The sequence below is a fragment of the Mytilus trossulus genome, chromosome 6 (genome assembly GCF_036588685.1).
Source record: "Mytilus trossulus isolate FHL-02 chromosome 6, PNRI_Mtr1.1.1.hap1, whole genome shotgun sequence".
NCBI classification, from domain to species: Eukaryota; Metazoa; Mollusca; class Bivalvia; order Mytilida; family Mytilidae; genus Mytilus; species Mytilus trossulus.
The window spans coordinates 80437853-80462763 of record NC_086378.1 but is presented as its reverse complement, the minus strand read 5'-3'; the positions used below and the strand labels follow the sequence as shown (position 1 = coordinate 80462763).

Genomic DNA, 24911 nt, shown 5'->3' with positions numbered 1-24911 from the left:
ATTTTTAATGGAAACTTCATTCAATAATAACTTAATAATACCTATCAGCAATGCCTTGAAGTTCATGTGAGATCTGTCCATAGCTATATCTGGCTCTCTAGCTTTACCCACCAACAAAAATGGTACAGAGATGTTCTGGTCAGGAATAACAAATCTCCAGAATGACTCAACTGTGTCCAGTTCCATGGAGGTAAACTCAAATGTTACCTGCAGAAGACATGAATGAGGTTAAAGACCAGTCATGGCATGTGAGCAAAACATTATCAGGGTAGTTTATGTACCGTGAATTCATTTATTTCTTAGATACTAATTTTCATGAATTGAGGATTAAATCAATTGCACACTTTTTTGGAAAACAAAAACATTATTTCATAAAAAATGAAAATTTCTGCATATAAGCATTTAGGGAATGTTCATTTTGTTTAACACTTTAATTTGGACTGCCCTGTAATTCATGTTCCAAAGGAATCCAAAGTAATGTGCATGTACTTGCTCATTAGACTTATTATTGTTATAAACTAAAGACATCTACCAAATTGAACCCACTGGCCATAATTTGTTCACATACAGTTTTTTTCCTTCTAGGAAGTTTATTTTGCAGGGTCTGTATATCAAAAAAACATAAATAATTGTGTTTTTACATTACGCAAAATATGCCATAATTCTGTTCACAACTGTTGCATGCTATTGTACCTAGAATTCAATATGCGATGGGAAAATGAACTCATTCTTTTATCCAGTGAAATGTTCTATGGGTTATGTTACTTACGGGGAATCTCTTTCCACTTTTGATGAGACCTTCCATAGTGACACATTTGAATGGTGATACCTTTGTTGTGTCATCATTTCTATCTTCACAGATCCATTCAAAACTGTACCCCTTGTTGGTAGGGTTAACTACGCCAAATGTTCTATAAACAAAACAATGAATTAGTGGATTTACATAAAACTAAATTTATAAACAATATTGAAATATTAAATAAATCAGCATATTCAAACATCAGATATAATATGATGTATTTGCCCAATTACATTACAATTTTGGCATTTAAAGCCCCCAATGTAAATCAATTAAGGGGCATCTAGATCTGTCATGAATATTTTCAAAGTTTGGTATTATTGCGTTATTGCTACTTTAAATATTAATTGTTATATTTTGTGCAAATAATTATTTCTCAATCTCTAATACCGTATAGCGGGTTATTTTCGCGGGGTGTAAATTTTCGCTTATTTTCGCGGATAGAAGAAAATCGCCAAAATAAATTCCGCCAAATTAATGGTGTACATGCAAAGGTATTAATAAAAGTTTTCATCCGCCAAAATAATAACCGCTAAAATATTTCGTATACCTTGTTTAATGAAAATCGCGAAATTTTACACCCGCGAAAATAACCCGCTATACTGTAATAATCTAATAATTTAGCTTTCAAGCATTCCTAATGAAGGTAAATCCAGAAAAGCGCTTGAAATATATAACATTTTATTTTTTTATTCATTTTTTGGCATAAAAGCTAATACAAACATTCTGTAAAAGACAAACCACAGTAATACACTTACAAAGTTTTCTTTACACCAACACCAACACAACTAAACTCAATGACACGAGTGTTTGGATCAAGAGTTGTTCCCCTTGTTGAATCTCCTGGCCCAGGTAATTCAGGGTCCCGTCTGGCTCCAGTAATATAATCTGAATCTTGAAGTTCAAAGTGACAATATGGCATCAGACTCTTTCCCTTCAAACCAACAACAGGTCCTTGGATATCCTTCTCTAAGTTCGGTATTCTGAAATGTAAATATGCATGTCTAACATTATTTATCATATTTCAGCTCTCTGCACATAGAAATAGAGCGTTTACCGTTTTAATAACGTAAGCAATATCTTATTCATCAACAGACATATCTGCATCCTGAAAATATCATTTATATGGCACTATCAGCGACGTCACAATGTGAGAGGAGAAGTTATCAGCGACGTCACAATGTGAGAGGAGATGTTATCAAGCTTGCTTTCGTCAAGCCTCAAACTATCTTAGGGAGAGGAAAAAAGACCATTAATAGAACAATAAACAGATAATCGGGTTTTCTACATATAGATATCGTAAAATATCAGCCGATCGACACAATATGAAATGTTTTAACTCATTCGCTACGCTCACTCGCCAAAAAGGTTCACAACACTCATTACCCAAGGTATCCATCCTAGGGATTCTATTGGGATTTATCCGGCATTAATTCACCATCATTTATAAATAATTTTCCGGTTATTCAACTTACGTGCAGATTAGTCTTCCTTCATATGTATTGACATCAAGGGGAGAGAACTTGACTGTAAATCTCTGTTTCTTTCCAGCAGCTATGGTACCAAACTCAGGTTCAACACTGAAGGGGATATAACTGGCATCTACAGCATCAATATGAGATTCTGGTCGTTCTCCTTCAGACATGAACGTGACAGCTCTGGTTAATGATGGGGCCATGTTCTCCATTAACACTTGCCAATTGTAGTCCATCTTTATACTACCTTTGTTACTTAAATTAAATCTGGAAAAAAAATTAGGCAATTTGTTTTTAAGTTTGTTCAAATTGTAAAATTTATAACACCAGTTGTAAAGCAAATATTTTCAATTCAATGCCACAATTTTTTTTCCAAGGAAATAATTCATAGTAGTTCATGCAAAAACTTGTAAAGTACAGAAACTGTTTTTTTTTATCAATTTGTGAAAAAATGCATCCTTTCAGACATATAATATCTATTTTCAGCATTGTTAAATAATTCAATTACAAAAAAATATACCTTGAATTAGCATTCCAAGAAAAATATTTTCTCTAAATGTTATTTTCCTATATTTCTAAAACATTATACTCACTCAAAAACTCTTGTCTGGAACATAAGAGTATCCTTAAAGTGAACATTCTCAGTCTTACATCCAAATTTACTGAAATCAGCATTGGCAGAAACAAGGAGTTCTACATTTCTACTTGTATCAGGAAAATCTGTAAATGTGGGCTCTGGTTCTGTTTCTACAACCTTCTTCTTAGCACCTCTTGAACTCAATGGAGCCTTTGATCCACTGAAAAACAGTAAAAAAAATTTAGGGTGACAAATATGCTACTGTCATACAAGTGAGAGGTATAGTGACTATAAAACCAGGTTCAGGTTCAATCCACCATTTTTTACACAAGAATTCAGGAATTTGACAGTTGTAATTCATTGGTTTTTGAGCTTTTGATTTTGATTTTGCCATTTGATTACAGATCTTTGATTTTGAATTTTCCGTATTTCAGTATTTTTGTTATTTAACTTTTTTTTCTGATGATCTCGCAGATTGATTTCTTATTTCATTTGAAAAAGTTTTGATTTTGCTTCACGCTGTGTTGAAGACCTATTGGTGGTCTTGGGCTGTTTTCTGCTTTTTGGTCTGGTTGTTGTCTCTTTGACACATTCCCCTGTCTATTCTTACTTTTACTCCAATATCTATCCTACCTTTCTGATGGTTGTGGTGATGATGGGAGATCAACCCATTTGACAGTCTTAATTCTATCATCCCAGGCTGCAATCTATGGAAACAATATTCAATCAATAAGTTACACATTTTTCATAATTTTATTTTATTTCTATAATCACCATTATCATTGACATGCCAAAATTTTAAGAAGATAACAACATGAATCATCAATTTACTCCACAAAAAAATGTAAAATATACTTAAACATTGATAAAATCAATCAGCAATATTTATATTTTTAGTGATCATGACTTAAACACACCATAAAAAAACAAACAATAAAATCAAGGGTCATTCAAAACCAAGAGTCATTCAAAACTCACAAGTATAGAGAAACTGATATCCTCATGGGCAAATAAGAAGAGGACTAGAAGAAGCCCATGGCAATAAAACACTTTTAAGACTTAAATCTGAGTAAAAAGAACTTCACCGAAAACTGCAAAGGTTTTGAATCTCACCTGATCAATTGGTTTATCATATTTGATCTTTGTGACTTTACAGTTGACAGCTTGTTCCGTCAGGGTTTTAGCAGCATCTGACTTGAATGAGACGGTCACATCTTTACTACTATTGGGATGGAGATGACCCAATGTAGGTGTGAACTTCAGATTGGCATTCTCTGGCCACTGGAGACGGTAGACATCAGTCTTGGAGTTGTTGGTCATTGAGAATGACAAAGTACAGGATTCATTCACATAAATATCACCAAAGTTTATCAGATTTGGTTTGGCAGCTGAAAAAATAGGAGATAACTTTCATTAAAAGGGTGCATCTTTAACAAATTCTTTAATTTAGAGATCAATGCAGTTCTAACAGATGAATAAAATGTAAATGGAGGAACATGATTTCACTACCTATTGAAACATGTTTGTTTTGGAAAATCATTATTTATTGCATTCCTTATTCTAAGATTTATTAATCCTATAAATAGTCAGTATACTAAATAAACACATTAATTTTTAAAGTAACACTTATTTGATTTAAATTTAACTTATTCAGCAAATATAATGAATTTTTCATTGCTGTTCAAATTAGAAATATAAACAGACATTTACCTGCAATATCATCATCTGGCAATGCACTATCCTCGCCAGCAACAACTTCTGGCTCAAACGGCTGGCTAACACTATGAATATTGTCCAGAGTTATCTCATCTTCATAACCTTCACCAACCATTTGAATAATTGAATCCTCGTATTGGTTATCAATCACAGTCAGTTTGATATGGGCTTGTGACCTCTGAACTGCTGAGGGTTTAAAGATGACATTGAAGTTAGCCACCTCACCAACACCTACAGATACAGAGGCTGTGTGAGGTCTCTTTGTATCCTCGTAATCATTTTCCATTACAGCGTTGGTATCAGTGCCAGGTCTTATTTTGAACACATTATCAGGATCCATCAAGTCTAAATCAACCTGAAATACAAGTATTAAATAGTATTATAGGCAGCCAGTATAAGAATAATTTTGTTTGCCCATTTTCTAATCAAAGTGTTTGATCTTTGTGAGTCTGTGAGTCATAATTGAACATATTTGAAGCACACATCATTTTTGTATGTATATATATAAATTTTGTTTTGTTAATTGTGAGGTTCAACTTTAAGTGTTAATTTTAAAATTTCTGTATGTATAGATAGCAGTCAATCATCGTGCTTTATTATTTCATACAGTAATAAGTAGAACCTTAGAGAAGAAATTATGAATAACTCTATAATATCTATGAAAATAACATGTGGAAATTAGAAACATAGGATAATAATAGCATAAATTAAACTTACAAAAACTGAAAAATATCAACAACAATTTACAATGTTTTGTAAAAAAAATACACAAAATATTGTGGAAATACAGCCACTTTATCTGCACACATTTATATAACTTAACTTACTTTACTTGGCAGTGTTCCATCGTTGATCAATGTAAATGGCAGTGTCTGTGTTCTTCCTACTAAATTCTTCTTGAACAATAATATTGTCTGACCCATCTTGTTCCTCATTGTAGGTTTCTGTACAGTAATCCTTGGGAGGTTGCCGTCACCAGCTACTTCAAATATCAATGATTTACCCTTGGTCTGACCTTCTAAAGCAGCCTCAAATTGAGCAGTGAAATTCTATAAAGAAAGAAAATTCATTTATTGTCTGAAAAAATCCATGTATTGTAATAACATTTTTTACATAATTTACAATACTACTCTGAAGCTTGATCATAATAAGTGCCAAGAAACATTATATATTACACTTTTCAAAACAAATAAAAACGTATCATTAGTTGTCTCCTAAAAATTTTCTTACATGTAAGGAAATAAAAGTTAAAAAATAAAGCTTCTTTATGTAGTTATCATTTTACTGCAAAAAATCTGACTTATGGCCTGAAGTTTGAAATGCATCTCATTCAGGGAAATAATTAGAAACTGCATCCAATACAGAAATCATTTTTTTGGTATAAACCCTCAATCTTTAATTCTCTCATGGGATATTGTGATTTTTATCAGATGCAACAAATCTTACCTGCATAGATGGTGGTGTGAATGTGACAGTGGCATAAACATGGCTGTGGTGTGAAATCTGAGCCCTTGGTGGGTCTACTTCAAATATATCTTGATTCTGTCCAGCTCTTTTAACATTGGTTGGTTTGACGGAGAATACAACATCACACATGACTTTGTTAGTGTTACAGATCTTGAACCTAGCCTTAGCCTTACGTCCAATGATTACATTGTTAAATATAAATTTGTTCTCATCCTCCGCATATACTCCACCGTCAGTGTAGAGATCTCCCTGTGATAAAAGTGAAAAAACATTTATTCAACTTCGTTTCCTTGTTTATTTACATCAATCTGTATCAGAACAACAAAAAGTTGATTTATAGGACTTGCTATAAAAATTTTAGTAGCATTTACATCTTGCCTAGATCCTCAGAGATATTTGTCTGCTGAAGTTAGCATGTTTTTTTAGGCTGCTGTCTCATTGATGTTTACCTTACATCTCTTACCACTCACACTCACTAAGTTTATAAATACTGAATGTAATAATACTAAGTTTACTAACTACCTTGCCACAGGCATTAATTTAAACTAAATTTTCAAATACCCTATAAAAACTGAAGAGAGTAAGATAAATATGCACTACCATTAGGCCGTTTTTATTTAATAAGTTGGTTTACGGACATCAGCCCAAAAAACTTAGGGTAGGAGGAGGGAAAAAAAATAAATTTAAACTAGATCTTTCCAGTCGTTTTTTTTTAATTGGTTTACGGATATCTGTAGGGCTCACACTTCTTCAGAATTATAGGGAGAAGTGACTTCTCTTTTTGAAACTGATAGGGAGAAGTGGTGAGATTTAAAAGAGAAGTGCTCATTCGTGTGGTGCCCTACAATGTTTGGATTTTACTATAGTATAAAGGGTCATATGTAAATAATGTTCTTTTTATATTGTTCAATTCATATCTGAGTATACAATTAAAATAACATTTCAAATTAAAAGTTTACTTAGGTTCTTGTGAGAAACTTCCAACTAAATATTTAATATCTAGCACTAAATTGTTTTTTTTTTTATTTTGAAAAATGTAAAGAAATTATAATATATCAATTACAATTTAATTCAAAACTATCTTAAGTATGAAATTCAGTGTTTCTCATCAAAAAATATATAAGTTATTAACCTGGTCCATAATATATTGATATTAGCTAGTGTGATAGTCTCAGAGTTAAGCAACTTTAATCAAGTTTGAAACAAATTCAATCCATAAAAAAATATAGGGAATTATAGACACCAATCAATTAGATGTAACTAAAAGTCTCTTAATGCATGTGACATACATAATTTTTCCCTTTGTGGTCAATATTCGTCTGTCAGCTGTTTCGTCCGTGCGTCCATAATAATTATTGTAAAAGTAGGGATTTCGGTCTTAGCTGGTCCGGTTCAGATCCGTAGTTTAGAAATCGGTAAATGACGGACGAATGCAAGAAAATTTACAAAAATAAACGATGTCATGATGTTTGACAAGTTATTTGGAAAGGAACATGACGTTTTTAATGCAATAAATGGGTTAAACATTTACTAGAGGCAACTTTTATCACGTTTAAATGAAGTAACCAACTTATTTTGCCGTCGAAATTTAGGTTGATGTACGTTTTCGAGTGACAAGCACCGGAACTTGCAAAAATGTTCGAGGTGACGAGTTGTATTTTTTATCAAATAAACTGCTACACACTGCAAATGCTATGCTTCAGCCTCATTTCTTAAGATAATGAACCGTTTATGTCTTAATTTCTTAAATTATCAATAAAAAAATGATGTTTCATCAACTTGTTAAAAATTGAAAATGTCCGATGACGGATGCGACTGGTATCATCAAGAACAAGGCGACTTTTTTTCGCTTTTGGGTGTAATGGAAAGCTAACCAGTCACGTTTCCGGTGCACTGGTTTACGATTTTTTGTGCAGAAATAGGAAACAGAATACGAAACGTAAACACAAAAATTCCGTTTAAATTTTTCTTAGTAAATCGATAAATATGAGGTCGGCGGAAATAATTTTTAAGGACAAATATGCATTTATTTTTATTTGAATTAGCGAAAATTCGGGTCGGCGGATCCGTAAACCAACTTATTTAATAAAAACGGCCCTACAGATATTTTCTTCTTAATTCTAGAAATAAACCCTACAAAATCAATTTTAAATCAATTAATTTTTCCAAGTTTAGGGTGACATTCCTTTTCTCTGAACTAGTTCACATATTTTGTTCTGCTCTTTGGTTGGGATGTTGTTCTTTGACACATTCCTGTTAATATTTTCAATTTTATTTACCTGATTACTATGCTGCCAGATGCTGAGATTTTTGACAATTCTATGTTCCTCAAAGATGGAACCAATAAACCTCTGTTCTATGGTACTAATAGAAGGAATGCACACTTCAGCTAACAGTCTGTAGGGTATACCACCTGGATGGTCATTTGGATCACGGTCAACTACATCAATACATATTTCCTAAAAGGGAATTGTCGTATCATTATTGTAACATAAAAATGTTAAGTAGACTGTTCAAATTATAAACAGATTCACATAATGAGATATAATATATCTAGTTTATCATGCAGAATGACGATCACAAAAGATGCTTGATGAACTTTTATAGTGCAAGGATACAGGCGGTTCCCTCTATCTAGTAAATAACGTTTGAAAGTCATGTAAAATTGATGAATTTTTCCTGAAGGACATAACTTGAAAGTGGTCTGTTCTAATGAAGACCACAGTCAAGGGAAACAACTCACCTCATCTCCTTTTCCCTCTTGTTCTGTGATACAATCTACATTGATAGTGATAGAGCCACCTACAATGACTGTTCCACTGGTAGGGGAGACAATAAACATTCCAAACTGTTGCCTAGCAGCGCCACCTTCAGCTCTGTATGAAAATAACAGATTTTATAGATATTAAAACTGTCATGAATTCTGTTGTATTATATCAAAAAATTTTCACCATTGTCATTACTTGTTTATCATTTTCAAATAAAATATAATTTTCTTGCCTAGCATTAATTTCAATATTTTTAAGGTTTTAAGGTGATCTCCTGCTTTAATGTCTGCAAGATTTTGTATCTATTTCGTATTATCAGTTATAATGGATTCAAAAGAATGTGCTAACGCTGAGACTCTAGGTACAGTTTTTTAACAAATGAAAACAAAATCTCAAAATAACTTGGCAAACAAATGCAAAAGAAGGTTATTCATTAAAAACACAAAACTTCCACATGCACTTGACAAAACCCTGGCAAAGGAACAGCACTATTAAAGCTATTCTTCATCTCAAGGTCACAGAATGCTCTTTTATAAAAACAAATCTGTCACTTGTAATGGTACTTAAATAATGGTCAAGTATGCATGGTCATGCAAATTACTTCTTCAAAAATGCATCAGTTTGTAATCCTAATTTGTTTTCTATAGTGCTCTGTAAGTGCTCTGTGAGTCATTAGGAAATACAGATTCTTGTGTTTAGTGTTCTATCAATCAAGATTAGTCAATCAAATGAATCTGATGTCAAATTATCAACCCAGTAAAGAAATATGTACTTATTATCGTTAATTTGCACCAAAAATGTGCAAATATTTCATTTTAATTATTTGCAATTTTCATTTCACATTTTATTGGAATTACAAAATATACTATAGACAAAAAAATCACTCATATAAGCAATGCTGAGAATATAAATAGCATAATACCATATTTAGAATATTGCATGCTAGAAATTGGTTAGTTTGTTTGTTAGAGAAGCATACTAAGTGAAAAAGTAATGAGTTATTCTTGCTAAAACACAACCAAGAGTGTGAAACTATTTTTACTGTAATTTCTTTAAACAAGACTTCTATTTAAACAGGTTTTATTATTGAAAAGTATTTCAAGTTAAACAAAAGTTGACCGAAACAAATTATAGATATAAAATCAATGAGATGTGGTATGATTTCAAAGAGACAACTATCCACCAAAGTTAAAAACAATTGGTTGAAAGTTGGAAATTTAGTAATGAATGCTGTACTTAGCCTTTAAACCATGCACATTAGACTTTTATTATAAAAGTTAGAAAAACCACACCAAAAAATCCTTGTTTATCAAACATATTAAGATAACAAGAATAACTCATGAAGTGAATGCATGATATACCTGCCACGTTTACCATTAGGTGGAACAGAGGACATTTGAGCTCGTGAAATTCCTGCAGTCAGCATAACTTGACTAGCATTGTAGTCGCTAGAGAGAAATATAGGTTAAAGTGATATATGGTTATAGAAATCACTGCAATCAAACAAACTACATGTCAATCTTAAAAGTCTTCTTGAATTTTTTATCAATTATGAATGTCTTCTTGAATTTTTTATCAATTATAAATTTTTTAATTCCTTAGAAAGACAAGTTTTGAACAAGTTTGAAAGCAAACATTTTCTTAAAATCCAAACACTCGGGGTTTATGTTTTTAGAATCAACATTAACACTTTATTTCTAAACTCTTCCCCATTTTAGAAGCATTATTCAGAAAAATCTTGAAGGAAATTGATAGATGTGTTAGTTTTCTAATAAGATTGACATGTCTGCACTAAGAACTATAGTTAGTATATATATGTTAGCTACTAAATTAATATTAGTCAACTCAAACAAGTGGATGAAGATCATTGCTTCCAGTAAGATTTAAACAAAAATGTTTAAATGCTAGTCATAGGACCTGTTTGTCAGAAAGATGAATACAGCCGTCAACAATAATACTAGATTTGATCAAAAGTAAAATTAAGGATCATGAATCATGAAAGAACAGTCATATTTTCAGTTACATTATTCTAAGCACAACAATTTGGTAAAACAATTTGCATTTCTAAAAATATAAAAATTATACATTAATCTCTTATTTCCAGGCACACTTATTAGTACAAATTTGCCAAGAATTTCAAAATCATATTTTGCCAAAAGCCATAGTGACATAATTTTTCCAAAAATTAAAAGAAAAGGCAATTATAACATTAATAAATTCTCCTTCTGATTATAAGTAACTGTAATGTTTAAGTATATTCTGTCATGCTGAAATGTACATTATATGACTGCCAATGAGACATTTGTCCACCAAAGTTCAAATTAAGTATAGTCCCCCAGGTAATAACAATAATTTTCAACCCTCTTCATGTGTATTCATTTACTTCTATTACATTGGCATAAGAATACTGAGGTCTGGTTTACTGTAGGGCTCTAGAAAGGTACTCCCCTTAGTATGCAAGATTGCTTTTAAAATTCCATTGGTCACAAGGTCACTTTTAATTAAGCTTTTAAACTTTTTAAATGTCACAAGTCACAGGTCATTTTAAATGAGATGTCAGGTCGCAAAGATTTCCCCCAAACAGAAAAGCACAGTTTAGAATTGACCTATGGTGATGTCTTGGTAATTTCAAATGCATTTTCAATATAGGCCTTGTCAATGACTGTTTTAATAATACCCTTTGCTCTGGAATACTGATGAAATGACTGTTTATAATCACATTTGCATTAGAATATTGAGATTATTATACATGCCTTAGAATAGTTTAATTATTTATGTCAAATATCTGACAGGAAAAAATCACCTGACTTATAAGTGTCAATCAGAATATTAAAACTTAATTGTATTGATTATACTGAGGCCTGCTTTAAATCACATAATTCATATATAAATATATATAGAATCAATGCTATCAATGTTTATGAAATGTTAAGAAATTCATAAATTTGGTTAGAAAATTTATGGGAAGCTTTATATCAAAGTCTTTTTGAACAGTGAATTAACATTAATATAGTGAGATGTGCAAAGTGAAATGAAGGCAAATATTCTTTTGTTTCTTTTTTGGGCAGATAGAAGACAAATTGCATCTTGTTTAACTATCAAGAATATCATTGCTTATAAAAAAGCAATTTTCTTTTTGTTTAATACAAAGATGTCTTTGGCAAAGTACTTCCACACTGGACACAAACAATATAAACATTATCCATGCAAATCTGAAACAACTGTATTTATCATGCACAGAAAATGATATAATTTTGATATATTTTCATTTATGAAATTGCATCCAAACTGCAAAAATATATAAAGTGAACAGACACAAGTACAGATTACATATCCCATTTCAATGTTTCACTAGTAAATGTTTAATTTATAAAGTTGAATAAAATATATTTCACAAATAATGAATCAAATCTTTACATTATGCAATTCAAATCATTTATGAACTGAGCATTGTTCATATGCATAACAAGTATTAGTAATATACAGTTTATATTCAAAATCCCAAACACTGCTTGTTACATACTGATTAAGGCATAAGAGAGCATGCAGAATTGTTCAGCAGGTTTTTAACAAATGTAAAATCTAGGCTAATTTCTAATACATGACAAAAAATTAAAGAAATAATAATTTCAATGGTAAAAATTATCAAAGTTGCACTGCAAAATGGATAAATGCCAGATTTCATATTTGCTAAAACCTGCATTACAGTGTACTATATTTAGCATCCACACATCAGATTGTTAGTGAAACAGAAGTGAGAGGGTGGGCTCAACAACTAACCTGACAGAATCTGTTTTCTTAGGCTTAGCTACAGATCTTCCAGAACTTGATCCATCACGGGACTTGCTTCGTTTGCTGTCCTTCACAGGGCTGAGTAAGAGGTATACACAATTTTGTTTATGTTTGTGGTGACAAGGGTATCAAAGAAAAAGTTGATGAACATGCATTTACTCTTACAACAGTGCCAATGAAACAAAATTTTAAGATCAACAAAAACTAAAAAGTCACATGCACTGGGGATAAACATGCAAATTACTATGCTCTATTTAAAAAGTGACCGATTAAAACTTAAAAAGAAAAAGAAAATAAGGAAGCTGCAGGATACAGCATAGGGCCCCAGATCTCGAACAATTGAATATAACTAACATTGAAATTGGTTCAGTACTTATACCTATAGTTTTTATCTTCTTTTCTTTGCTTGGTCTCAAGCTCTGGTAATTGGCTAAGAAGTAAGTATTCTTTTACATTGAAATAAGTATTGTATTATTTTTTTTCAAGGACGTGGTCAGATATAGAAAGGTAGATACTTAGAAATGAAAAGTTTATATAAGAAATTATTTTTGTGAGTTAATTTTGGTCTGTATTTTTAATAGCTTTAGAAGTTTTGCCAAATTTTGATAGTATAATTTCAAGAATACAGACATAGAGAATAGTTAGTACTTGTGTTCATGTCGCCAAATCCCAATAGGAATAACCCAATCACAATTTAAAAAATGATATAATATACCATATGACAGTAATGTTATAAATTGATTGAACTGTTTCCCTGTTCTACATTGGTGGGACCAGTGAAAGGTGAAAACAGAAGCTGAAGCTGTGATCCCTGTATATATTGGAGTGCACTATACAATGTAATTTCTTATACTTACGGACGATTTCCACGGCCTCCACCTTGTTTGTCTTCCTTTTGCATCTTAGATATTATGAACTTGAAATCAAACTCTCCACGATTGTGAATTTCAAATCTACTCTGGCCTTCTTTCTTGTTATTGATGAGTAATGAACCAAAGTTAATATCATTAGCTGGCTGAATCTCGTACCTTAAATAAAATTGGTAAAATTCGTTTTAAAGTTTAATGTGTTGCTGTAAGATAGGTTTCTGTAGTACCTTAAAAAGATTTGAAACAAAATTGCAGTAAAATGTCTTATTCTTAAAATTGTTTAATTTTTTTTTTAATCTGATTTCAGACATTTATGAAATTTCAAACTTTACATGCTATTGAACATTTTTAAATTTCAGAAATCATAGTTCACTGCTCTGGAAGTTTAAGCATGAAAAAATACACTACATAATTGAAAAATGTTAAAAATGCAGGATTTGGTTTGCTAAGGAAATACAGTATTGGATCAATCCTGTAATATACTTTCAGGTACACAACTCTCTTTTTTCACTAATCATTAATTAAGACTCTTTCATTTTGAATGAGAGAGAACCAATCCTCAAGTTTGCAGGATAAAAGTTGTGCAAATGTTGACGGATTACCTTTTCAGTTTACATGCTTTAACTTACTTAGGGAACAGCACTTTAGCAGATACTTTGATTGGTATAACACCAATGATTTCTCCCTCATCACCAACTTTCAAGTCGATGACCTGGCAGCTCAGGATTGGTTGATCTTTGATGACTAGTTCCTTGTCAGATTTGAATATGATCGTAGGTTGTGTTGGCCTATCAGCAGACGACAGATTACCATGATCTGGTGTAATGGTAAATAAAGAGGCAGCATTAGGATTGGCTGGGTCACAGTCCGTCTTGATGAATCTAAAAAAATATAAAATATTAATGAAATACCATACATATATATCTACTGATAATAAACTTTTGCAAATCTACAAGTAGTCTTCTTGTCTTTTTTTATTTTGTTCGGTTATTTTTTTCACAATATTAAAATTCTGAATATGACATACCATGACAACAAAAATTACAATTTTCTAAGTAATAATTAAAACAAGATTATATTTCATAAAATGATTTCCACATTTTACAGATAGTGTGTAATAAAAAGTTAGAAAGTTGAACTACTGTTAAAAAAAGGGGAGGAGCAGATTTTTTCCAATGCAATAGGTCAAATATGGACACCTCAAAGAATAACTGCAAGAGTTGTTTCTTTTCAAATGAACAAGAAAAAGAAATCCAGGTAACTATATTTTCTTTTCTTATTCTTACAAGATTTATCCTTTTCCTGACATCTTGATCATTTTTATTTTATCAACATGTAGTTTGTGTTATCTCAAGTTCTTTATTATGTCATCAAATTTTCTTGCTTTCATCTGAATTTCCTATTGTGACGCGCCTCATGTTTTAAATTTGAAAATTTTACTGTCTCCAGTGGATAAATCTTGTATCACACTCCATACAGTGGTAGCATCTATATATATGCAACTTGACATTTTGGTGTATGTATTGTAATTATACAAAGTTGATGCCACTTACTTATATCCAACTTCATATTTCCCTCTGTTTTTCAAAGCACAAGTACACTTCTTTTCTTCACCAACATGTATGATACCAAGGTCAAGGCCACCACCATCTGAACCATGGTCTACACAAATTGAAAATCATTAAATATTGAATCAGATATATATGCAATATGAAACCAGATGGAAAATTGACTCTATGTTTTGTCTTATTTTCTAAAACTTTGTTAGCTATTGTTGTGGATTGATTTTGGTGCAGATTTAAACTATTTTTTGAAAGTATTATATCTAAGATCAATTGGGGTATACAGAGCAATTGGGGTATACAGAGATCACAATGTTTTCATCAACACTGAATCTTCGATAAAGTTAAGCAAATGTCTGTTCTGGACTAAACTTATTCAGAATTAAGATGCATTGTTATTAAAAAAATCTAGTTCTTACCTCCCTTGTTGTTGAAACTCATATCAACACTGATATCATAAGGTTCATAATGTACAGTCAGATTCTCTGTGGACAATGGATGAACACCTTCTTGGTCGTGTATCTATAAAAAAGAAATATTAAAACAGCATAAAGATAGTGATTTGTTGAAATAGATATCAGAGATGTTTCTTGCATTCCCATAAACTGAGTACACAGTAGAACTTAAATTCCAAGCATATTATTGTCTATCTAAATCAAATTGATCAACATACTAATGCATCATGATTTTTTTTAACTGAGCAAAAACAAATGACAAACAAAGAACACAAATATATTGTCTTCAATTACCTATACAAATGTTACAAAATTGCCTCCAATAAAAATAGCACCTGGTTTAAAAAAACAGTGATCAAAGCCAAAATGTACAAGAAATCAATCAGTATAAAATCTTGATTTCAACCATTAAGCCTTATAACAGCATTTTGCCTGTATCTTTTAAGCATATAATTACAATAAAAGGTTGATATTTTATCTATAACTTACCTCCAATCTGATTTTCTTCTGTTGAGTTGTATTAAGAGGTTTCATGGCCCTGAAGTAAGCATGGAGTGGGTATTCCTGTAGTGGATCTATAACACCATGGTCAGCTGACAATGTAAAGTCATCACCTAACTGTTCAATACCTGTCACCTTCCATACAACTGGTAACTGGGTGTTGTTCCTCATGTGAATTGTTCTTATCTCTTTTCTAGAATAAAGAATCAATTGTTAGAAAAAAGATTAAAAGCAGATGTAAAGGTTTTAAGAAGCTGTATTAGATATTCTGTTTCTGCCTTAAAATATGAAATTATTCATGCACTTCTTTACCTTAAAATTTCAGATAATCTAGTTAAATTAGCAGACAGAATACCACAGCTTATTTTCAATGAGCAAAATACATAGACAGTCACATATAATAATGATGTATCAGTTTGCCAACATGTATCTCTGTTTTTTTAGCAAATGAAAGTTTATAATATAGAAAATCTGGAATCAAAATCTAAATGAAACTTAATGGATTAGAAAAAACAATGTTAGCTAGCTCCTAAAAATTAGTATAAAAAGGAAAATGACATTTCTAAATTAAGCAACAAAAACCCACCTATACAATCTAACAGATTCAAATCTGAAGTCCTTGGTGTTCAGATCAAGTTCAGGATTGAATGAATCACATGCTATCTTAAATACAACTGGTTCAGGATTCTCTCTGATACAACAAACAATGGAGTCATCAATCCTGCCTACTTTACATGGGTAAGCCCAAATCGTAAGCTTCTGACTCTCTCCAGATTTAAGTAACATATTTGGTGGTTCTAGAATGAATGTTTCACTCTTACTGTCTTTGAAGAAACAGAAACTGATATCAGCCTCCAGTGGGGATGTATTTGTTACATTTAATTGTTCCTGATATGCTGGATGCTTGCCTTCTTTGTATCTGAAATACATATCAAAAGTTTATTGAATGTTGAAAAGTATATCATAAGTTTTCTTAAATGATATCAAATAGACATATCATCTATCCTATTTTTATCACAACTTCTTTATGTTTATTTTGGGGTTCACCTTTGTTTTTTAAAATGTATATATGATTTCAATTGTCCACGGAAAGGATCTGACAACAAGAAAGCCTCTACATAACAGCATATCAATATTATCACCCCATTTTCTTTGTTCATTTTAAAATCTAAAGGACTATGTAAATAAAATTATATTGTTTGGATATATCCAAACTGAAATAATCTTCAATTGGTTAAATATTCATAGGCTAAGAACTAATGTCGTAATGTACGCTTTTGAAAATAATACAGAATCCTAAATATCCTAAATTCAATCGTCAGACCAAATAGTCTATGAACTTCTAGTGAAACGTGTCTTTGAATCAGTTAACAATTCTCATGTTATATCTTCATAAAACTATGTTATTTCAAATCTGCATGTTTGTAGAATATTAACCAGAATATTATTGATTATCCTCACAAAGTATATTTACTTACCCAGTTCTAGGTCTAGAGTTCAGAAGGGGTCCAAATTCAAATGTTTCTGTTGATAAGATGTATTTCTTATGGCAAATTTCATTTGTCTTCTTGGTCTTCTTACGGCTTGGGAAAACAATTCTAAAAAAGAAATGTATTTTGAATATTGAAAAAATTGCAATAACTTAATAAAGGTATTGCATAAAATCTTACATAGACAAAGAAATTATGTGTATGTCCCTCTTCTTATCTCCATATATTTTCAGGATTAAAGAACAACTTATAGAAAAATAATTGTCAATATCTTAAATTTATACAGTATCATCATTATTATATGACTCCTACTACTGGTATTTTCTTGGAATTTCTGCAAAAATCATATCAAATAATAAAAATGTGATGCAAATATCTGTCCCCAATGTCTTTGTCATTTATTTTTGTAAAATTACATAATTATCATTTTACAACTCTTTAATAAGTAGGAAAATAGCAATAAAGATCAACTTACCTTGGCTCTCTACTAATAGATGGGAATGCACACACTCCTCTACAGAATAACTGGTATCTACGACGTGTGCCAACAATCTCAAAGTTTAGGGTCTGATCAAACTGACCAAGTTCTTCTGACTGGAAACGTAGACGTACCACAACTTCTCCATTAGCAGGTACAATCCAGCGGAATATGGTAAGTCTGTATGAGGAAAAGTTTTTGTGTTAGTTGAAGGTAACCATATGTCAACTTATGATCTTAAACAGTAATTTTTTTATTCATTTCAACAATAAAATATTTATGACAATTTGGGAAAAAAGGTAAAGCAAAGACAGGTTTAATTATGTAGAGCTTTATAATTTTTTTGTTTTTCAGAGATAAAAAGTATTTCTGCAATTGCAATTTGATAGAAAATATCAATAAGTTACATTAGTGGACAAAAGGCAAGCTGGTTGAAAGGGCAAGGTCAACAATTAAAATATATTTCAGCAATAGATAGTCATGAAATGTTAATTTGAACACTGTTAAAAGTAGACAATTGTTAAATTATTCTGTATGTAGTTGGTATACATAAACATGATGAAGGCTCTCTATGATGAACTCAAAATGGCTTATGGATATTTAATATTTGGACACATGGCTCCTCTTTTACAGTTTTCTTTAGATATTTACTATATATTATTAACAGCTTGCTTACAGCTGTTATCCTAAAGCTAGCAAGTTGAAGGTTTGGTTTGTTTTGTTTATATTAATGTTTTCCCAAGCATTGCTATTAAGATTGACATCTGTAAAGTAGAAACCATGTCCTGTAACATTTTAGCTTAGTAATGATAAAATCATTCCATGCTCTGATTGTTGTATTTGTTGTTTAATTGAAATGAAATCAGTTTAAACACAACACACATTACTAAAGTAAAAATCTTTGTGCATCAAGCAGTGAAAAACGCATTTAAAGCCACATTCACACAAACTGTGTTTATTTAAAAAAAAAAATGAAGGTGTGCATTCAATAATGTGGACAATGATTAATTATTATGATTATGTGTACAGTTTCCTTTCCACTAAAAGAAGACTAGATAGAGATGAAATTCAATGAATAAACCTCAGCTATTAAATGCAAAAATGCAATGAACAGTATGAAATTTCACATCAAAGATATTGAAATGAAATAAACCAAATGACACCTGAAAAAGTAGACTACATACAAATTTCTACTTAACTATAGTGTGACATATCTAAATTTTCTTCAATGTTATAGAGCTGTCATCTTTCACATAATTCAGAAATTGTGTAAGCACAAGTAAATGAAGAAAATCTAGTTAATAGGGTAAACTGCACATGTAGATTTGTGATATGAGATAATGAGAGCCACGGCCATGTTTATGTATACCGATGTCCTACTTACTTGGGAGTTTTGGAATCTCCAACAGCCATCCCATCCCCTGACATACTGTAAGGAGAGACATGCAAGCTAACTAGAGTGTTAATATACAATTGGTTTTAACTTTGGCAGCTTAAACTTAAGTTTGGGATATTTGCATCATTTTACCATGACAATCAAATCTAACAAAGAAAATTATATCTTTCCACAGTAGGTCATTTTTTAAAGATATCCAATTTACTGTATAAGTAATAATTATCAACAGAAAAAAATCAAAATAATCTATTGTACTTGAAAGGCTAATAAATTTATGACAGAACAATTTAGCTATGTTTGGCAAAATTGATGCAATACCTTTTTCTGCTTAAGCTAAAGCTGCAAAGTTTGTTTTGTAAAGTTAGTTTGTGTCAGACTAGGTCTGTTTATGTTAGTGATCATGCATGAAAAGACATGTAACAGTTAAGATTTGATGTAATTAATGACAATGAAGAAATTATTAGTCTTTGACAAGATATTTCACAAAGTGTTTAAGTACATATACAATATTAAACGTAAACATTTCAAACAAGGACAAAGAAGATATCAGAAGATGAATTATATAGCAAGAAAACAGGATATAAGGTTATTTGTCAAAATTGTTGGAATCATATTAATCAGAGATAACTGACATTGTGTTTGAAATTATTGGTTCATTTTAACAAATGTTAGTCTTAAATCATGGACATTATGTGGTTGAATTCAAGGTATTTCTAACAAATATGTAGGATGTCAGAGAAAGGTAATGAAAAGCACAACATCCCTCACAAGACCACATTTTCTGAACAGCTATTCTGAGATATGGCATGCAAAGACCTTGACCTTTAACCTTAAACTCAATAAAGGCCTCGAAATATCAGTATAGTAATTGTTTACACCTATAAGCTTTTTGAAAAAAATCAGTACTAATTTTTACAACATCGGATTGTCTCCCATTTCATTTGGTCTGTATTGTGCTGATAAGTTTTCAGTTTGACACTTGACCTTAGACCTTGACATACTAGATTTTTACTTGTACATGATATGTAAATGTACCAAAGTCATTTAATTTATTGAACATTTTTTGTGCTGACAAAGTTTTAGACTTCTATATGACGTGGTTTCAATGTGAGGGCATGTTGAGGCAATGTTATGAAGATATGAACACAAAGATAGAAAGAACTTGAAAAAGAAATTCACACATGTATGCACTTTTATGCAGTAGTCTAGCTACACTGAACTATTTTTCATTTACATAGTGAAATGTCATGCATCTATTGTTTACCATGTTCATGATAGTGTGTGTACTACACAAATATTTTACACATGCAAAAGACATACATATTAACTGCAGCAATAAATACGTTATTATTTTCCTGCCCCAAAAGGAGTAAATATACCTTGTCCAAAATCTTGTATTAAATCATATTGAATTACATATGTACATATTAATTTTCCTCAAATACATAAGAGGCACACAAAAACATACCTGATATTGTCGCCATCAGAGACAGGAGTTACTGCCCCTGGTGGTGGAGATTGAACATTTACTGATGGACGTCTTTTTTCTGTCTTTGATGTTGATTTTCTCTCTGCACTTTTCTTCCTTTCTCCTTTAGCTGTATCTTTCCCTCCAGATTTGTCCTTAGCAGCCTTACCCTTAGTGGGTGTGGTGTGATCCTCTTTACCCTTGTCTGGGGTTACAGATTTCTCTTCCTCAGGTTCTGTACCACTGCTCTCAGGTACACCAACATTTCTAAAAAAAACATATGTCTATTGCATTAAATATCAAAATTCAACATTAAAGCTTCAAACATTCTTTTTCTGTTTTTTTATTCTTAATTTTCTGATATATGATCTCAAATACAACCAACACATGTCCGCTTTTGTCAACCATGTACCGTAAATAAGTTTTTAAGTCATTCTTTCATTTTTGTCTTTGTACATTTTGTAATTTCACAGCATATCTTCAGTAGTCTCTGTGAAATTCAAAACATTTCAAATCAAAGGGAAATAACTATTTAAGAAACTAATTGACACTTGGTAGACAGCTAATCTATCGTTAGATTGTCTATTATCTATCAATCTTTAAATGTTGTTTATGATTTGATTGTGATGTTTCCCCTGCATTGACATATACCCCCACATATTATTTACAATTCCAATAAATAAATAAATTTAACAACCTTTCATTAAAAATGTAAAAAATGTCCTCTACAATAATCTATACTTACGGATCATCAGCAGATGAGGCAATGAATATGTATCTCCCACCAAATTCACTAACAGGAGGGGCTTTCCTCTTCACTGGATATGGGATTACACTGAAATCAGCTGGTGGGGGTACAGGTGGTCCCCTTGGTCCCATACCTAGACCGTCTAATACCTGAAATTATATTTAACACATTATTTATTGAAGAAACATGTTTTTAGAAATTTTGATATTGGAATACCATCTTATTTATCCAGTTTCAGTATTTTTGTTTATTTACAATAATACTCATAAAAAGAAATTCACTCTGAAACCATCAATACTGAAAATCTAAATCATGTACACTCTAATGATATTATAGTAGTGTAAAAACTTAAAACTTCAGTGGTTTAAATTCAAATTGTTATAAAACCAAATTAACTATCAACTCCAAAGAATGAACATATAAATATATCAATTTAATTAAACGAAAAAACAACTTGAGATCTTATTCTATTTGTAACACATGGACAAAGGAAATAAGCAAGGCTACCAATACAATTGATGTAAGAAATTGCCAATAAATTGTCCATACCTCTTCCATACTTGGGAATTTGCCACATCCAATAACTTTTTGGTAGACAGGTGTAGATTTGTCTGAACAGTCAACAACAATATGTGGCAGACCTATCCCATCATCCTCTTTCTCTTCCACAACCATTTCCTGTTCTTGACCTTCACCTTGTGCTGCAGCAGCCTAGACAAAGTAATTTTATATTGCACTTTCAGACAAAATACATTTCATATTAAGATATTTATTTAAGTTTGTTCTAAAAATCAATATTACAAGCATGAATCTTGTGACACTTTAAATATATGGATTACATTCTAAATAGAATCTAGTTTACTTAGCATTTATTCTATACAAGCACAATTACTAACCTCTTTTGCTGCCTTCTCTTCATTTTCTTTCTGTAACTGTTTTTGTCTTTCTTTTTCTGCTTTTTCTTTATCATGCTTTTCACCTGAAAAAGTTCGATTTATTTTTAAACTAAATAAAATGAAATTGAAAACAAAAGACAAAAATAGTTTCTTCTTCAATCTAATTTAAAAAAAAACAACTTATTAGAATGACTAAGATGTCACATACTAGGGAATCTACATTTAAAGCCAGTTAAACCTAAAGTTGGACATACCAAAAATAGAATATTTAAAAGCATATCATAGTAGAAAATTGAAATACTTTTATGTGATAAATTAAAGAACAAGCCATACCTTTCTTTCCCTTAGATTTTCCAGACTGTGGATGATGTTGTTGATCTTCCTCAGATTTTTCTGATGGAGTTGGTGGTCTCCTTAGTGACAAGGTTGTTCTATCCCAGAATTCAAGCATCTCATTGATATCCTTTTGACCATGTTCAAATGTACGGAATCTAAATAAAAAACATTTAATAGATAAAAACAAAATGAGGTATGTAAAAATATTACTTTATTCTGTTGACATTTCATTTTTTATTGAGGGTTTTCTAACATAAAAGACATTATTCAAATCATGAAAATGGGTTTACACTGACTGAAATTTTAGTAACCATTTGTTTCTTAAACAAACCTCTGCATTAGAAGTATGTCAGACTCCTTTGGTACTTCTTTTGGTTGTTCTTCTGCTGAAACATCAACTTTCTCTTTGTCTCCCTTTTCTTTTCCATCTTTCTTACCATCCTTCTTTTTTCCTTTCCTACAATATTTAAAAAAAAATAGACATTGTTACATACTAAAGTAACAAAAAAAAATTCTAACTATCTTTAAAATATCAATGTTAATTTCTTTTTAATTTCTTTTGATTTGAAGGGTTTATCTCCTGTCTACCCCATTTACTTATCTTTTGCTTTTAAAAAATACTTTGATGATTTTTTTTAAAATTATAATCTTCTAATAGAATACAGGAAATTGAACTAATTGTTGTTCTAAGCAGACCCTGACAAGTATCTGAAATAGGTTATAGAAAATAGGCGTCTGACAAGATTCCAAAACACTTTAAAAGTCATCACTATTGAAACGGATGACAAAATATAAAGATTTGTGTTATAATACTGAACATTGTCAATAATTTTTTCCATATTAATTTGACTTTTACTTACTTTCCATCATCAACATTAGAGTCACTCTTCTCTGTTTGGTGTGATTCTGGCCTTTCTATTTGTGATGCCTGTTTACCAGCGTGGTGGTCATCGTCTTTACCACCTTTACCCTTGGTGACACGGTCCATACTACTGTTCTTTCCAGCTGGACCCGTGGGAGCTGCACTTTTCTTTCCATCTTGTTTACCTTCTTCCTTGGCTGGACCCTTTCTTCCTTTTTTCTTAGATCTACAATTAAAAGGTTGAAATTAATATTAATACATCTAGTTTGACCCTTACTTACTCTTACAGTCTTTTGATGCAGTGGATATTACTCTTATGTTAAACAATATTTCTTACAATTCTATAATACATTTATTTTTGTTAACTGTTGTAAATCAAATTCCTTAGGTGAGACAGCTTAATTAAGGTGACTTCAGATCAAATTTACCATAAGGTCAGCCTGACTTGTCTAATTTCAAATGATTTATACTCATATTTCATGAAACAATCTAAAATAGAATCAATCATTAGCAAGTAACTTGTTTTTTTTAAATTTGCTTTAAGGGCAATCTCATTACATTCCAATAACTTGATGAGTGATAATATCCATCAGTCATTCAGTGTCTATACAAATTTTCCTATCAAATAAAAAAGTTGTTGAATTGGAATTCTATTTTTAAGCTTACTTTTCCTCATCCTGAATTCTTTTGATTTCCTCTTCTCTTTCTCTTTCTATACGTTCTCTTTCCATTCTTTCTTCCATCTCTCTGAAAATTGAAATAGAATACAATTAAAACAATATCCAATATCCCCTGCATGAATTAACAAATTTAAAAAAAATAAAAAAAATATATGTAATCAGCTACTTTGGTTAACAGTTTGATTTAAACATACATGTAGGAATATACAATATAACAATGTCATCTGGATTGTCTATGCTTATCATTACTTTCATGTTCTAACATTTGAGCTATATCTATCCAATTTCAATACAACATACTTTCTTATCCTTTCTTTCTTTATATCTAATCTCTTCCTGTCCACAGCAGCTTTTTCTTCTTCAGAGAGAGCATCATATTCATCTTCTGACATTTCCTCAAGACGAATACGATCCTGCTCCTCCTTCAGACGTTCATTCCTCTCTGTAAAAATAGAAAGATAAAGTTAAACTTGTCAAAATTCAACAATGTAACTTTTATTTTACAATGTGTCAATTGTACGATTTGATCTCTAATTGCAGTTAGGAGAGGCTTTTGAAGATCTTTTCATATTGTTT

At 31.1% G+C, this 24911-nt stretch overlaps 1 protein-coding gene across 2 annotated transcripts in view; it reads right to left on the bottom strand.

Moving 5' to 3' along the window:
* Positions 1-24911, bottom strand: part of LOC134721973 (hydrocephalus-inducing protein homolog) — a 64965-nt gene that overhangs the window by 10930 nt on the left and 29124 nt on the right. Inside the window, exons 40-72 of one of the 2 annotated variants that reach the window (XM_063585352.1) lie at positions 24636-24777; positions 24322-24402; positions 23654-23881; positions 23125-23250; positions 22791-22948; positions 22458-22540; positions 22111-22272; positions 21559-21710; positions 20814-21080; positions 19334-19378; positions 17947-18129; positions 17460-17579; positions 16568-16900; positions 15970-16174; positions 15445-15547; positions 15017-15125; positions 14093-14344; positions 13452-13622; positions 12974-13024; positions 12583-12672; positions 10164-10250; positions 8778-8910; positions 8314-8493; positions 6014-6283; positions 5395-5616; positions 4562-4922; positions 3965-4239; positions 3485-3558; positions 2868-3071; positions 2275-2541; positions 1558-1782; positions 770-911; positions 42-207 (exon numbers count right to left, since the gene is read on the bottom strand). In XM_063585352.1, coding sequence (XP_063441422.1) covers positions 42-207; positions 770-911; positions 1558-1782; positions 2275-2541; positions 2868-3071; positions 3485-3558; positions 3965-4239; positions 4562-4922; positions 5395-5616; positions 6014-6283; positions 8314-8493; positions 8778-8910; positions 10164-10250; positions 12583-12672; positions 12974-13024; positions 13452-13622; positions 14093-14344; positions 15017-15125; positions 15445-15547; positions 15970-16174; positions 16568-16900; positions 17460-17579; positions 17947-18129; positions 19334-19378; positions 20814-21080; positions 21559-21710; positions 22111-22272; positions 22458-22540; positions 22791-22948; positions 23125-23250; positions 23654-23881; positions 24322-24402; positions 24636-24777 — 5667 coding nt within the window. The remainder of the gene's footprint in view (positions 1-41; positions 208-769; positions 912-1557; positions 1783-2274; positions 2542-2867; positions 3072-3484; positions 3559-3964; positions 4240-4561; positions 4923-5394; positions 5617-6013; positions 6284-8313; positions 8494-8777; positions 8911-10163; positions 10251-12582; positions 12673-12973; positions 13025-13451; positions 13623-14092; positions 14345-15016; positions 15126-15444; positions 15548-15969; positions 16175-16567; positions 16901-17459; positions 17580-17946; positions 18130-19333; positions 19379-20813; positions 21081-21558; positions 21711-22110; positions 22273-22457; positions 22541-22790; positions 22949-23124; positions 23251-23653; positions 23882-24321; positions 24403-24635; positions 24778-24911) is intronic. The other variant, XM_063585353.1, reaches the window with a different exon arrangement.